General features: G+C 45.4%; 1 protein-coding gene across 3 annotated transcripts in view; it reads right to left on the bottom strand.

The window, feature by feature from the left end:
* LOC125449840 (UDP-glucuronosyltransferase 2A1-like) overlaps positions 1–15,205 on the bottom strand; it is an 82,064-nt gene that overhangs the window by 53,054 nt on the left and 13,805 nt on the right. Inside the window, exon 1 of one of the 3 annotated variants that reach the window (XM_059643611.1) lies at positions 11,736–12,055. The exons of 1 other annotated variant lie outside the window; for it this stretch is intronic. In XM_059643611.1, the coding sequence (XP_059499594.1) occupies positions 11,736–12,049 (314 nt within the window). In that variant the 5' untranslated portion in view covers positions 12,050–12,055. Of the gene's footprint in view, positions 1–11,343; positions 11,594–11,735; positions 12,056–15,205 lie in introns of those variants that run through there. One more of the 3 variants, XM_048525807.2, reaches the window with a different exon arrangement.

The following is a 15,205-nucleotide window of genomic DNA, read 5'->3' on the forward strand; positions in this document are numbered from 1 at the left end:
CCTCATGATTTTACAAACTTCTGAAAGGTCACCCCCCAGCTTCCAACAATTTAGGGAAAATAGCCCCAGCCTATTCAGCCTTATCCTTTACCTCAAACCCTCCAACCCTGGCCACATCCATGTAAATCTTTTCTGAACCCTTCATGTTTCACAACATCCTCCCTACAGTAGGGAGATCAGAACTGCACACCATACTCCAAAAGTGGCTTTACCAATGTCCTGTACAGCATCATCATGACTTCTCACCTCCATACTAAATGTACTGACCAATAAAGGCAAGCAAACCAAATGCCTTCTTCACCATCCCATCTACCTGCAAGTCTACTCTCAAGGAACTATGAACCTGCACTCCAAGGTCTTTGATCAGCAAGACTCTCCTGTACCTTGCAATTAGTACAGAAGTCCTGCCCTGACTTTCCAAAATCTAGCACCTCGCATTTATCTAAACTAAACGCACACCTGCCACACCTCAGCTCATTGGCCCATCTGATCAAGATCTCATTGCACTCGGAGGTAACATTCTTCATTGTCCACTACACCTCCAATTTTGGTGTCATTTGCAAACTTACTAAACATACCTCCTATGTTCACATCCAAATCATTTTATAAATGACAAACAGCAGTGAACCCTGCACTGATCCAATGGCACACCACTAGTCACAGGCCTCCAATCTAAAGAGCAATCCTGCACCATCACCACCTTCTACTGTCTTCTACCTTTGAACCAGTTCTGTATCCAAATGGTTAGTTCTATCTGTATTCCATGTGATCTAACCTTGCTAACCAGTCTACCATGGGAACCTTGCATCAGAGATAATGGGACCTGCAGATGCTGGAGATTCCAAGATAATAAAATGTGAGGCTGGATGAACACAGCAGGCCAAGCAGCATCTCAGGAGCACAAAAGCTGACGTTTCGGGCCTAGATGAAGGGTCTGAGAGGGTCTAGGCCCGAAACGTCAGCTTTTGTGCTCCTGAGATGCTGCTTGGCCTGCTGTGTTCATCCAGCTCCACACTTTGTTACCATGGGAACCTTGTTGAATGACTTACTGAAGTCCATACAGATTACGACCACCACTCTGCCATCAATCCTCTTCATTACTTCTTCCAAAAGAAACTCAGTCAAGTTCATGAGGCATGATTTCCCACGCACGAAACCATGTTGACTATCCCTAATTCCTTCCAAATACATATAAATCCTATCCCTCAGGATTCCCTCCAACAATGTGCACACCACCAATGTCAGGCTCACCGGTCTATAGTTCCCTACCACCTTTCTTAAACAGTGGCATGATGTTAGCCAACTTGCATTCATCCAGCACCTCACCTGTGGCTACCAATGATACAAGCATCTCAGCAAGGAGCCTAGCAATCACCTTCCTAGCTTCCCACAGAGTTCTCCGGTACACCTGATTAGGTCCCAGGGAATTATCCACCTTTATGTGTTTATTTCCCGACATTATGGCGATGCATTGACTAATCAGAAACAAAAAACAGAAATTGCTGGAAAATCTCAGTGACCCTTAGTGAGAACGCCACCTGAAACATTTTTGTTGCACGTTTCCAGCTTGCACAGTTCTTTCAGTTTCTTTCCTTGACAACCTGCTGGTTTGAATGTCGACGAGAGCTTGTCAGTTTACTGCTCCTTGGCACAATTTCCCCAGTAACATCTTAATTCAATTGCCAAATAATCAGTACCGCCTTCTTGTGAAGTTGAAGTTGTTATTCCTTTTGAGTTTTGGTATTCTTGTGAATCTGTTGTGATGAACTGAAGATTAAAACATTTGACAGCTTTTGTCTTTTGTCCAGTTGCACTGCAGTTCTGTATTACTGAGTAACTATTTTTTCTGTAAATAAACCCTGCTTGTTGATGGTCTTTGTCTTCACTGTCTTGCAATTTAATTTACTACTTTTCTTTCAACCAATTTCAGGTTTACCTCTCTCCTGTCTGAATTCCAACCTCCTTCCTGCTAAGATAGTTTAAAACCAGCCCAAAAGTACGATCAGGTCTTCCTGGATGGATGTTGGTTCCAGTCCTGCTAAGGTAGAACCCATCATCCTTGTACAACTCCCATCTGCCCCAAAACTAGTCTGAGTTTGAATGAGAGCGAAAGTCCTCCCCACGGCCCCATTTCCAAAGCCGTGAGTTCATTTGATCTACCATCCTATTTCGGTACTCAGCACAAGGCACCAGGAGTGATCCAGAGAAGAGTGCATTTGAAGTCCCGCTTTACAACCTCTTTCCCAATTTAGTAAAATCTGCTTTTCAAATCTCCCCCACTTTTCTACCTAGGTCATTGGTTCCCACGTGAACTATGACTTCTGGCTTCCTAACTCCTGCCCCAATACCACCCCATCAGAATGTCCTTCCAACTACTCAGTAACATCCTTGATTTTGGAATCAGGGAGGAAACATCATCTGGGAGTCATGTCTACAGCTACAAAAATGCCTTAACAATTGAATCCTCAAAATCCCTCCACTGTAGGGATTAACCATGCTAAATTGCCTATAGTGTTCAGGGATGCATCAACTGCATGGGTTATAAGGGGATATTCCAAGGGTCAGTGTGGACTTGTTGAGCTGTAGGGCCTGTTTCCACACTGTAGGGATTCTAGTTCTATGAATGTCAGATCAGCCATGATTCTATTGAACGATGGAGCGGGCTTGAATGCTGAATGGGCTATCCTGTTACTATTTCTTATGGTCTTATGGAACAAGGCATAAAATGTAGAAATGTGATGTCAGGATTATAAACTAACATTCACACAGCGGATGGAACTGATCCAGAGAAGAGTGCATTTGAAGTCCCGCTTTACAACCTCTTTCCCAATTTAGTAAAATCTGCTTTTCAAATCTCCCCCACTTTTCTACCTAGGTCATTGGATCCCACGTTCACTGAATATCTGGCTGCTATCTTCTTTCTGGACTCTAATTTGTAATAAAAAGTCTGTAATGTAAATGTGTGGGAGGGAAATCTGGAAGCAGATTCTGTGATGTGAGGGAAGTTGTCATTCCTTCTTGTGCTTTGGACAGATATATGTACTGGAAGTGACAGCAGCAGCAGCAGAAATATAATATTTGAGTTTCAGAATGTGGATAAAGGCTGGAGTCACTGTGGCACATCTGTGAGGTTGAAAACTGGATACATTGCATGCTTAGGGTGGTGGTCATGTCACACATAATGAAAGTGCAGGCAGAAAGGGAACAGGTAACCACTGAATGGTTTAGGAGGACCAGGCAATTATTGCTGAACTCCCTGAGGTCACCTCACTCACTAACTGCTATTTTGTTTTGGATAATGATGAGGGCAGTGATTTCTCAGAAGAATGCAGCTCGAGCCAAGTCTTGTGGTACCAGGGTTGGTTCAGCTGCACAGGTAGTGAGCAAGAAGAGTATAAAGACAATGAGATTTGGAGATTGGTGGGGTGGAATGTGAGGACACCCCGTCCCCGCAATAACAACCAAAAAGAAACCCCTTGTCCTCACATGCCACCCCATCAACCTCCGAATCCAACGCATCATCCTCCGACACTTTAGCCATCTACAATCCAACCCCACCACCAAAGACATTTTTCCCTCCCCACCCTTGTCTGCTTTCTGGACAGACCACTCTCTCCGTGACTCCCTTGTCCGCTCCACACTCCCCTCCAGCCCCACCACACCTGGCAGTTTCCCCTGCAACTGCAAGTGCTACGCCTACCCCCACACCTCATCTCTCACCCCCATTCTAGGCCCAAAGATGACTTTCCACATCAAGCAGATGTCCACCTGCAGATCTGCCAATGTGGTATACTGTATCAGCTGTTCCCGTTGTGGCCTCCTCTACATCGGGGAAAACAAGCGGAGGCTTAGGGATCGCTTTGCAGAACACCTACGCTTGGTTCGCTATAAACAACTGCACCTCCCAGTCGCGAACCATTTCAACTCTCCCTCCCATTCCTCAGACGACATGTCCATCCTGGGCCTCCTGCAGTGCCACAATGATGCCACCCAAAGGTTGCAGGAACAGCAACTCATTCCACTTGGGAAACCTGCAGCCCAGTGGTGCCAATGTGGATTTCACAAGCTTCAAAATCTCCCCTCCCTCTACTGCATCCCATAACTAGCCCAGCTCGTCCCCACCTCCCTAACCTGTTCTTCCTCTCACCTATCCCCTCCTTCCACCTCGAGCCGCACCCCCATTTCCTACCTACTAACCTCATCCCGCCCCCTTGGCATGTCCATCCTCCCTGAATTGACCTATCTCCTCCCTACCTATCCACCTACACTCACCTTTACTGGCTCCATCCCCACCTTTGACTTGTCTGTTTCCACCTATCTTCTCCTCTATCCATCTTCGATCTGCCTCCCCCTCTCTCCCTATTTATTTCAGAACTCCCTTCCCCACCCCGTATCTGATGAAGGGTCTAGGCCCAAAACGTCAGTTTTCCTGCTCCTAAGATGCTGCTTGGCCTGGTGTGTTCATTCAGCTGTACACCTTGTTGTCTCAGATTCTTCAGCATCTGCAGTTCCTATTATCTCTCAATCAGTTGTTGGGAAGATATGATAATACAAAATAAAGAAGACAATCACTGTAAGATTGGCCAGTTGATATAAATTTACAGAAGGGAAATCATGTTCAACAAATCTGTGGGAGTTTTTTGAGATTGTCCCTGGTGGAATAAGGGATAATGATATATGTGGTATATTTGGATTTTCCAAAATCTTTTCATAAGGTCCCAAACAAAAAGGTCACAAACAAAATGAAAGCATATGAAATTGGAGGGAATATGCTGTCACAGATTGAGAACTGGTTAATAGACAAAAAAACAGACGATAGGGATAAATGTCTAGTTTTCAGGTTGGCAAGCTTTAACTAGGGGCCACCGTAAGGATCAATACTTTGGTCCCAGCTATTCATATCCAATATCAATGATGTTTGCAAGAGAAGCCACCTTTTGGGCCGAATGCAAAGGGTATTGTAGAGTAAACAATACGTATTTTGGTACATCATTGCAACTAATTACAGGTTATAAGAATTCATTCTATATTATTATCATAGAATGTTGAGAGTCATAGGTATGTCTCCCACAAGATCCTACTTTCCTCTTCCCCAAAATCATTGTTAAGTCATTACCATGGGCAGTGCTTATTTCATTCAAAGACAAATTAAGTCTCTTTCAGATTTATATACAATAGAAAATTCCACCTTGAATTGTAATGGGCTGGTCTCCATTTGACCTTTCTCCATAAACAGCAGTCATTTGTGGAATTTCTGTACCTGTAATTGTCTGATCTTAACCTACATCACAAAGAAAATGGACTCACATTTCGGGCACAGATCTTCCAAAACGTTATGCATCAAGACTATGCAGAAGTCCTAACATAGTTGACTCTGCAGGAAATGTCCAGAATATTGAAACTTCCAATAGGCACTTACCCAGCATCTGGGATCTTCCAAAAATAGATCCATTCTGATTTAGAGAGAGCGTTCCAGCTTAATAACTTAGAGTATTCAATGACGCTCTAACTCCCGACTAACAATAAAGCTGATCAGCACAATTTATTGCTCACCTTGAAACATCTGGCACACCCACCCAGGACGTAAATTTCTCCAAGACAACCATGTCCACTCAAACTCAAACGCCATCCCAACTGAGCTCTGACTTAAAACTTCTCAGCTTAATACCAATCCCCCTATTATGCCCACCACCCCCTCGACCCACAACTTCAAACTCTTCACCTTCTTACACAAATCAAGCACTCATTCCTAATTCTACTTCCCCAATCAACCAGACCTACCCTGACCATCCCAGCTCCATGCACACCCCCCGCCCTGCCATCACTCCCACACCCACTCCCAAGTTGGACAAATACCCAGATAACAAAGTGTGAAGCTGGATGAACACAGCAGGCCAAGCAGCATCTCAGGAGCACAAAAGCTGACGTTTCGGGCCTAGACTCTTCATCAGAGAGGGGGATGGGGTGAGGAAACTGAAATAAATAGGGACAGAGGGGAAGGCAGACCGAAGATGGATAGAGGAGAAGGTAGGTGGAGAGGAGTTGCAGTGGGAGAGAGATAGTTGTAATTAGCTTTTCCGACAATCAGTTCATGGTCATCAGATTTTTCTATTGAATTCATCTGCCATCTGGCAGGATTTGAACCTGGGTTAATAGTCCAGTGCCAATACTACAGGCCATCGCCTCCCCTGAAGTTATGGTGAACTTGGTTAGACCACATTGGGTGCACTGGAACAAATTCAGTGGTGCTATCTCCTGAAGGAATATGCAACCTTTGGTGGTCCATCAGGATACAGAGGGTGATAGAGGCAGAAAGCCAACATAACATTGAAGAAATGTTTACACGGGTGCTTGCAATACAAGGCAAAATGGGCCAAGTGCTAGAAAATGAAATGGGAGCAGCGAGATGGTGGTTTTTCTTTTGACCAGAGCAGAGCCCAATGGGCTGTATGTCTCCATCTCAGCTGCAACACCCTGACAGATCTGCGCCTCCCGACTGGAAAATTATAGGCCGGTTAGCCTAACCTCGGTGGTTGGTAAAATTCTAGAATCCATTGTCAAGGATGAGATTTCTAAATTCCTGGAAGTGCAAAGAATTCTAACAGGTTTGTCAGGCACAACCTCCCCTTACTAAATCCATGCCGACTTGTTCTAATCTGACGCTGCACTTCCAGGAATGGATCCATACACACACAGACACACACACACACACACACACACACAGAGGGATCACCACACACACACACACACACACACACACACACACACACAGGGATCCACCACACACAGGGATCCACCACACACACACACACACACACACACACACACACACACACACACACACACAGGGATCAAAGTGCAAAGAATTCTAACAGGTTTGTCAGGTACAACCTCCCCTTACTAAATCCATGCCAACTTGTTCTAATCTGACGCTGCACTTCCAGGAATTTAGAAATCTCATCCTTGACAATGGATTCTAGAATTTTACCAACTACCGAGGTTAGGCTAACCGGCCTATAATTTTCCAGTCGGGAGACGCAGATCTGTCAGGGTGTTGCAGCTGAGATGGAGACATACAGCCCATTGGGCTCTGCTCTGGTCAAAAGAAAAACCACCATCTCGCTGCTCCCATTTCATTTTCTAGCACTTGGCCCATTTAGCCTTGTATTGCAAGTGCCCGTGTAAACATTTCTTCAATGTTATGTTGGCTTTCTGCCTCTATCACCCTCTGTATCCTGATGGACCACCAAAGGTTGCATATTCCTTCAGGAGATAGCACCAATGAATTTGTTCCAGTGCACCCAGTGTGGTCTAACCAAGTTCACCATAACTTCAGGGGAGGCGATGGCCTGTAGTATTGGCACTGGACTATTAACCCAGGTTCAAATCCTGCCAGATGGCAGATGAATTCAATAGAAAAATCTGATGACCATGAACTGATTGTCGGAAAAGCTGATTACAACTATCTCTCTCCCACTGCAACTCCTCTCCACCTACCTTCTCCTCTATCCATCTTCAGTCTGCCTTCCCCTCTGTCCCTATTTATTTCAGTTTCCTCACCCCATCCCCCTCTCTGATGAAGGGTCTAGGCCCGAAACGTCAGCTTTTGTGCTCCTGAGATGCTGCTTGGCCTGCTGTGTTCATCCAGCTCCACACTTTGTTATCTCGGATTCTCCAGCATCTGCAGTTCCCTTTATCAGTGGTCCAATGCCCAGCTGACTTTCAGTCCTTACCCACTGATATATGCATTCGTTCTTGCAATTGTACTTGGTTGGAAGTTCTCTTCAAACTGAAAGCATATTTTAAGGCAATTCAGAAAATAAAGTATCTTTGCTGGGCATAGACTACAAAGCTGTTGAATTTTAATGTTAATTCATCCTCAACAAGACTATTTTCTGTTTTTATTTCCTTGTTTCTTTCAATGCATTATGGCATCACTCAAATGATGGAAAGCAAGTCTGACACAATTGCAATGTTACCAGACCTGAAGGCCAGGGAAGTGTTCTGAGCATGTGCTGAAGTCCCACTATTGCAACCAGGAATTTACTGAAACACTCTGGAATAAAATGCTGGTCTCATTCACAATGTTCATATGGCCTATTTTCGGAAAGACCTATCTGGATCACCAATGTCCATCACAGAAGGAAATGTTCTGTCTTCTAGGCTCACAGAAAATATGGGTAACTCTGAATTTGACCAGCAAGCCACTCAGCTGTATCAAACTTTGACAGAAAAGTCAAATAAAAAGAAAACTGGATAGGTCACCCAGAACAATATAAACACCTGAAACAACTAAAGTCCACCCTGACCAGTAGGAGAGGTGATGTACTTGTTGGGGGATTTCAATGTCCACCACCAAGAATGGCTCGGCAGCAGTGCTACTGACTGAACTTATCAGTTCCTAAAGGACACAGCTACTAGACTGGGTCTTCAACAGCTGGTGAGGGAATCAACAAGAGGGAAAAACACACCCACCTCATCCTTTCCAATCTGCCGGCTGCAGAGGCATCTGTGCATGACAGTATCAGGAAGAACGACCACCACACAGTCTTTGTGGAAACAAAGTCCTGCTTCGCGTTAACGATACTGTCTATGTATTGTGTGGCCCTATTACTTTGTAAAATGGTACAGACTTCAAACAGATGTAGTAACTCAAAACTAGGCATCCATGTATCACTGTGGGCCATCGCCAGCAACAGAATCACACTCCAGCAGAATTTTCATTCTGCCATGGACTGGCATATCCCCACTTATTCATTACCATCAAGCCAGGGGATCAACCCTGGTTCAATAGAGAGTAAAGGAAGGCACACCAGGAGCATCACCAGGCAGAACTAAAACTGAGGCGTTGACTCAGGGAAGGTTTCAAACAGGACTACTTGCATACCGAACATCATAAGCAGCAAGTCATAAACAGAGCTGAGCAATCCCACAACTAACAGATCATATCTAAATTCTACATCCTGCCAGATCCAGTCAGGAATGGTGTGAATAATTAAAAACTCACTGGAGGGGGAAGCTCCCCAATAATGGAAAAGCCTGACACATCAGTGCAAATACTAAGGCTGATGCATTCACAAATGCCTTCATCCAGAAGTATCTTGTAGATGGTCCATCTCAGCTTCCTTCAGAGGTCCTCAGCCAATTCAGTTCACTCCACAGGATATCAAGGGATGGTGTAAGGCACCAGATGCTGCAAAGATTATGGGCCTTGGCAGTATTCTGGCAATAATACTGAAGACTTGTGCTCCTGAACTTTCCACTCCCCTAGACAAGCTCTTCCAGTACAGTCACAACACTGGCATCTGCCTGAAAATGTGGAAAATTGCCCTGGTATGTCCTGTAGATAAAAAGCAGGACAAATCCAATGCAGCCAATTACCACCCCATCCATCTACTCTTGATCATCAGTAAAATAAATAGGGATTAAGGGGGAGGCGGACCGAAGATGGATAGAGTAGAATGAAAGTGTCAATGTGGTACTATCAAGCAGTACCTGCTCAACAATAACCTGCCCAGTTTGGTTTCTGCCAGGGTCACTCAGCTCCTGACCTCAATACATCCTGGGTTCAAACATGGACAAAGGAGTCAAATTCCAGAGGTGAGTTGAGTGTAACAGACCCTGACATTAGAACAGCACTTGATCAAGTGTGGCATCAAAGAGACCTAGCAAAACTGCAACTCAGGGGCAAACCCTCTGATGGTTAGAGTCATACCTGGCACAGAGGAAGATGGTTGTGGTTGTTGGATGTCAAATAACCCAGGCCCAAAACATCACTGAAAGAGTTCCTCAGTATAGTATTCCAGGCCCAGCTGCTTTTCTTAATGACTATCCCTCCAAAATAAGGTTGGAAGTAGAACATAAGAACTAGGAGCAGGAGCAGGCTATTTGGCCCCTCGAGCCTGCCCCACCATTCTGTAAGATCATGGCTGATCTTTTTGAGACTCAGCTCCACTTACCCGCCCACTCACCATAACCCTTAATTGTTTTACAGTTCAAAAATTTATCCAGCCTTGCCTTAAACACATTCAATGGAGTTGAAGTAGGGATGTTTGTTGATGATTGCACAGAATTCAGCATCAATTACAACTCCTCACATTGATGCAGTTCATTCCCACAGCAAGATCTGGACAACACTCTTGGCTAATAAGTTGCAGTAACATTCACACCAAACAAGTGCCTATCTCCAAAAGGAAAAGACTATCCATTTTCCCCAGGCATTCACCTGCATTTACCATCACTGAATACCCCATCACCAATAACCTGGGGATTACCATGAATCATCACTGGATGAGCCATACAAAGTCTGTGACTACAAGAGCAGGTCAGAGACTAAGAATTCTGTGAGAGGTAACTCACTTCCTGACTCCTCAAAGCCTGTTCTCTACCTTAAAAGATGCAAGCCAGAGATGTCAAGCAATACTCACCGCTCATCTCAGAGTACATACCTCCAACAACACTTTAAGTTTGACAAAATTCAACGTGAAACTTAATCACCATCACATTGACCTCCTCAAACATTCAGTTGCTTCACAATATATGCATAGCAGTTATCATAGTGGGCCATCTCTAAGATTCACTGCATAAGCTCTCCAAGGTTCCATTGACAGCACCTACCAAATCTGTGACCTTTACCACCTGGAAGGTCAAGGGCAGCAGAAGCTTGGCATCACCATCACCATCACCTGTCCAAGCCACACACCATCCTGACTTGGAATTATATCACTGTTCCTTATTGTCACTGGATCAAAGTCCTGGAATTCCCTTCCTAACCACACTGTGATATGTCTAGAAGACCCGGCTGCAGCTGTTCAAATGGAATTTCATCACCATTGATGTTCACATCCAAAAAGTGATTAAAAAAGCATTCAATATTGAAAAAGCTTCCCTCAACTGCAGTTTCTTAAATTATTTCAGAGATTGTGAAACGAGTTTGTTTTTCCTATTTCTTATTTAAAGATCAAATAGAGTGAATTCAGAATTCCTGTCTAACCCAGTCAAGATATCAGTTTCCATCAGTGTCATTGACCATTTTAATGCACTTTCCCCAGATGTCATTTGCATCAAAAACAGAAATTGCTAGAAAAGCTCAGCAGGTGTGGCAGCATCTGTGGAGAGAAATCAGAGCAATTCCTGTTTTGTTTTATAGCAGCTGCACGCTTTTATGTTATTTGCATCAGCAGATTGGGTACAAGAAACGGCAGAATATCCAGAACAAATATGGCTAAAATAAGATTAATGATTTTTAACAAAATGCACACACAGCAGAAAGTCTGTCATGTATGTTGATTTGCAGGCAACAGTTTAAGACATTTCCCATCAATAGAATTTGAACTGACTTACCTACTGTTTCATTGTAATATGAGTCCCAATCATGCCACATCTGATAGCATATCCAATCATACATGAGAAAATAAAGGACATTCTGAAGTCTCTCAGTGAAAGTCATCTTATCTGAAAGCTCTGACATAGTTGCAGGAACATAGGAAGGAGGAGCTGGGATTTGTCCACAGAGTCTCTCTGCCGCAAATCCCGGGGAAAACCTGAGAGAGTATATGAAAGGGATTCCCAGCGCCAAAGATCGCCGCAACTTTGTATCGGGTCAGCCAGCAGAGCTTTAAACTTTGCTGCTTTCAGTTTTTGCAGGATGGCTTCGTTCCTTATTATTCCGTCACAGATCTGCCTGTTCAGTTTTGTCTCCTTCTCCATCAGCTCAGTGAATTTTTTGTAACTACTCCAATAAGTTGTGAGGTTTCTCATAAATGGAAAATTCCACAAAGTCATCCAGAATGTCTCTGAATTCCTCTCTGGCAAACGGCACTTCAAATACTTCAAAAGTAAACGGGTGGGGCTCAGAATAATTTACATAGGGTGAACTTGAATGTACAGCTACAGTCACATTATGGCCACGCTCGATCAACTCCTCAATGACGGATTTTAAATTAATCCAGTGACTGCCTTCCGCAAACCAGATCAACACATTCTCACTGGTAACCCCCTGCAGGAAGAGGAGCACTGAAAACATATATCTGAGCTGCATGACAAGCATTGGGAATGGTTCAGAGTTATAGTTGTGTAGTGACCACTTGAAGCACGGTGATGTCTGGGGTTGCTTTTGGCAGTCTCAGTATGGCGGCAAAACCTGAGAAAAACCACTTCATCATAGAAATTTGCTGCTATTAGTACATGTCACAACAATTCACCTCAGATCCACTCACCAAACCTTTTGGGGGATAAAGTCACGCTCTGCGAAACAAAACTGAAAACCTGGACTGGACTCCAAAATTGTATCAGTGATAATGGGAACTGCAGATGCTGGAGAATCCGAGATAATAAAATGTGAGGCTGGATGAACACAGCAGGCCAAGCAGCATCTCAGGAGCACAAAAGCTGACGTTTCGGGCCTAGACCCTTCATCAGAGAGGGGGATGGGGTGAGGGTTCTGGAATAAATAGGGAGAGAGGGGGAGGCGGACCGAAGATGGAGAGAAAAGAAGATAGGTGGAGAGGAGAGTATAGGTGGGGAGGTAGGGAGAGGATAGGTCAGTCCAGGGAAGACGGACAGGTCAAGGAGGTGGGATGAGGTTAGTAGGTAGGAGATGGAGGTGCGGCTTGGGGTGGGAGGAAGGGATGGGTGAGTGGAAGAACAGGTTAGGGAGGCAGAGACAGGCTGGGCTGGTTTTGGGATGCAGTGGGTGGAGGGGAAGAGCTGGGCTGGTTGTGTGGTGCAGTGGGGGGGAGGGGACGAACTGGGCTGGTTTTGGGATGCAGTGGGGGAAGGGGAGATTTTGAAGCTTGTGAAGTCCACATTGATACCATTGGGCTGCAGGGTTCCCAAGCGGAATATGAGTTGCTGTTCCTGCAACCTTCGGGTGGCATCATTGTGGCACTGCAGGAGGCCCATGATGGACATGTCATCTAGAGAATGGGAGGGGGAGTGGAAATGGTTTGCGACTGGGAGTTGCAGTTGTTTATTGCGAACCGAGCGGAGGTGTTCTGCAAAGCGGTCCCCAAGCCTCCGCTTTGTTTCCCCAATGTAGAGGAAGCCACACTGGGTACATTGAACCGCTTTGCAGAACACCTCCGCTCGGTTCGCAGTAAACAACTGCACCTCCCAGTCGCAAACCATTTCCACTCCCCCTCCCATTCTTTAGATGACATGTCCATCATGGGCCTCCTGCAGTGCCACAATGATGCCACCCGAAGGTTGCAGGAACAGCAACTCATATTCTGCTTGGGAACCCTGCAGCCCAATGGTATCAATGTGGACTTCACCAGCTTCAAAATCTCCCCTTCCCCCACCGCATCCCAAAACCAGCCCAGTTCGTCCCCTCCCCCCCACTGCACCACACAACCAGCCCAGCTCTTCCCCTCCACCCACTGCATCCCAAAACCAGCCCAACCTGTCTCTGCCTCCCTAACCTGTTCTTCCTCTCACCCATCCCTTCCTCCCATCCCAAGCCGCACCTCCATCTCCTACCTACTAACCTCATCCCACCTCCTTGACCTGTCCGTCTTCCCTGGACTGACCTATCCCCTCCCTACCTCCCCACCTATACTCTCCTCTCCACCTATCTTCTTTTCTCTCCATCTTCGGTCCGCCTCCCCCTCTCTCTCTATTTATTCCAGAACCCTCACCCCATCCCCCTCTCTGATGAAGGGTTCACCCATCCCTTCCTCCCACCCCAAGCCGCACCTCCATCTCCTACCTACTAACCTCATCCCACCTCCTTGACCTGTCCGTCTTCCCTGGACTGACCTATCCCCTCCCTACCTCCCCACCTATACTCTCCTCTCCACCTATCTTGTTTCCTCTCCATCTTCGGTCCGCCTCCCCCTCTCTCTCTAATTATTCCAGAACCCTCACCCCATCCCCCTCTCTGATGAAGGGTCTAGGCCCAAAACGTCAGCTTTTGTGCTCCTGAGATGCTGCTGGGCCTGCTGTGTTCATCCAGCCTCACATTTTATTATCCTGGACTCCAAAATGTTAGAATTAGATTTGGATCACCAAAATACGTTACAGCACAAAATGGGGCCTTTCATCGTACTGTGTCTGGGCTGGCTGAATAACGTAGGCACCCACTCTTAATTCCACGTACCAGCACCTGATACAAAGCCTGTCTGGTTACGGCTCTTCAGCTACAGACCCAGGTTGCTTTTAAACAAATGGAAGGTATCTGCCTTCACCACCGGCAGATTCCAGGCACTCAGAGCCCTGTAAGTGGAACAGCTTTTCGTCATGCCCCCAGTGATCCTTTTACCAATCACCTTGAAGCTGTGTTCTCAGTAATTACCCTCCCCAAAAGGGGAAACAGGTCTCTCCCTTCCATTCCTTCTATTCAAACCCCAGCTAAATCACCCCTCACCATCCTCTGTTCTATGGAAAACAACCCTATTCTATTTTCCTTCATAGCTGTAACTTTCATGAAGCATTCTTTAGTTCTTATAAACCAGGCAGCAGGTCTATGATGAACTATTATGTTAATCAAATAGTGAGAGCCTGAGACTTGGATACAGGCTAGGCTAGGATATGGAGGCTCATGACCTGCGCCTGTATGACTAGTTGCAGCTAGGAGCAACTGCCTGATGAATGCTCTTGGTAACATAGATGGCAACAAGATGGCTTCTCGATGCAAGTTAGCACAACTAAATGGCTTCTAGGCTGCGAACTGTTAATTCTGCAAGAGCAGCATAAATAACTAACCTTCAGACTGTTGAAAAGAAAGATTAGCAGACAATGCATCTTTTAGAAAACAGCAGTAACTTGATAAGATAGAGAAGTACTAACTGCTGTAAGTGACCTTCAAGTGCAGGTGCAGCAGCACTATGGAGCCAAACAAAAATGACCTAAGCATTATGACTTAAGTTGTTTGCCAATTAATATCATTGGACCTAGTAACTGCCAATGAAGCAATATTACATATTGATTGGTAATTGTTTGAATGTACCGTGCGATCATGCCTTGTAGCCTGCTTTAAGAAAAGTATAAGAATACCTTTGCATTAACCTGTGGTGTGCAGCTCTTCCAAGGAGTACGGAAGTGCTCGACTTCTGTTTTTCCGGATGCTCTGTACCCGGCCGTATGAAGAAATAAAGGGTAAAGCCTTAAACAGCCAGACCGACTGTGAGTGCTCACTGATCGATCGTGGAACCGAGAGACCCTGCCAGGGGTCCAGATTTTCAATAGTACAGATCTAGGCCCGAAA

The sequence above is a fragment of the Stegostoma tigrinum genome, chromosome 3 (genome assembly GCF_030684315.1).
Source record: "Stegostoma tigrinum isolate sSteTig4 chromosome 3, sSteTig4.hap1, whole genome shotgun sequence".
NCBI classification, from domain to species: Eukaryota; Metazoa; Chordata; class Chondrichthyes; order Orectolobiformes; family Stegostomatidae; genus Stegostoma; species Stegostoma tigrinum.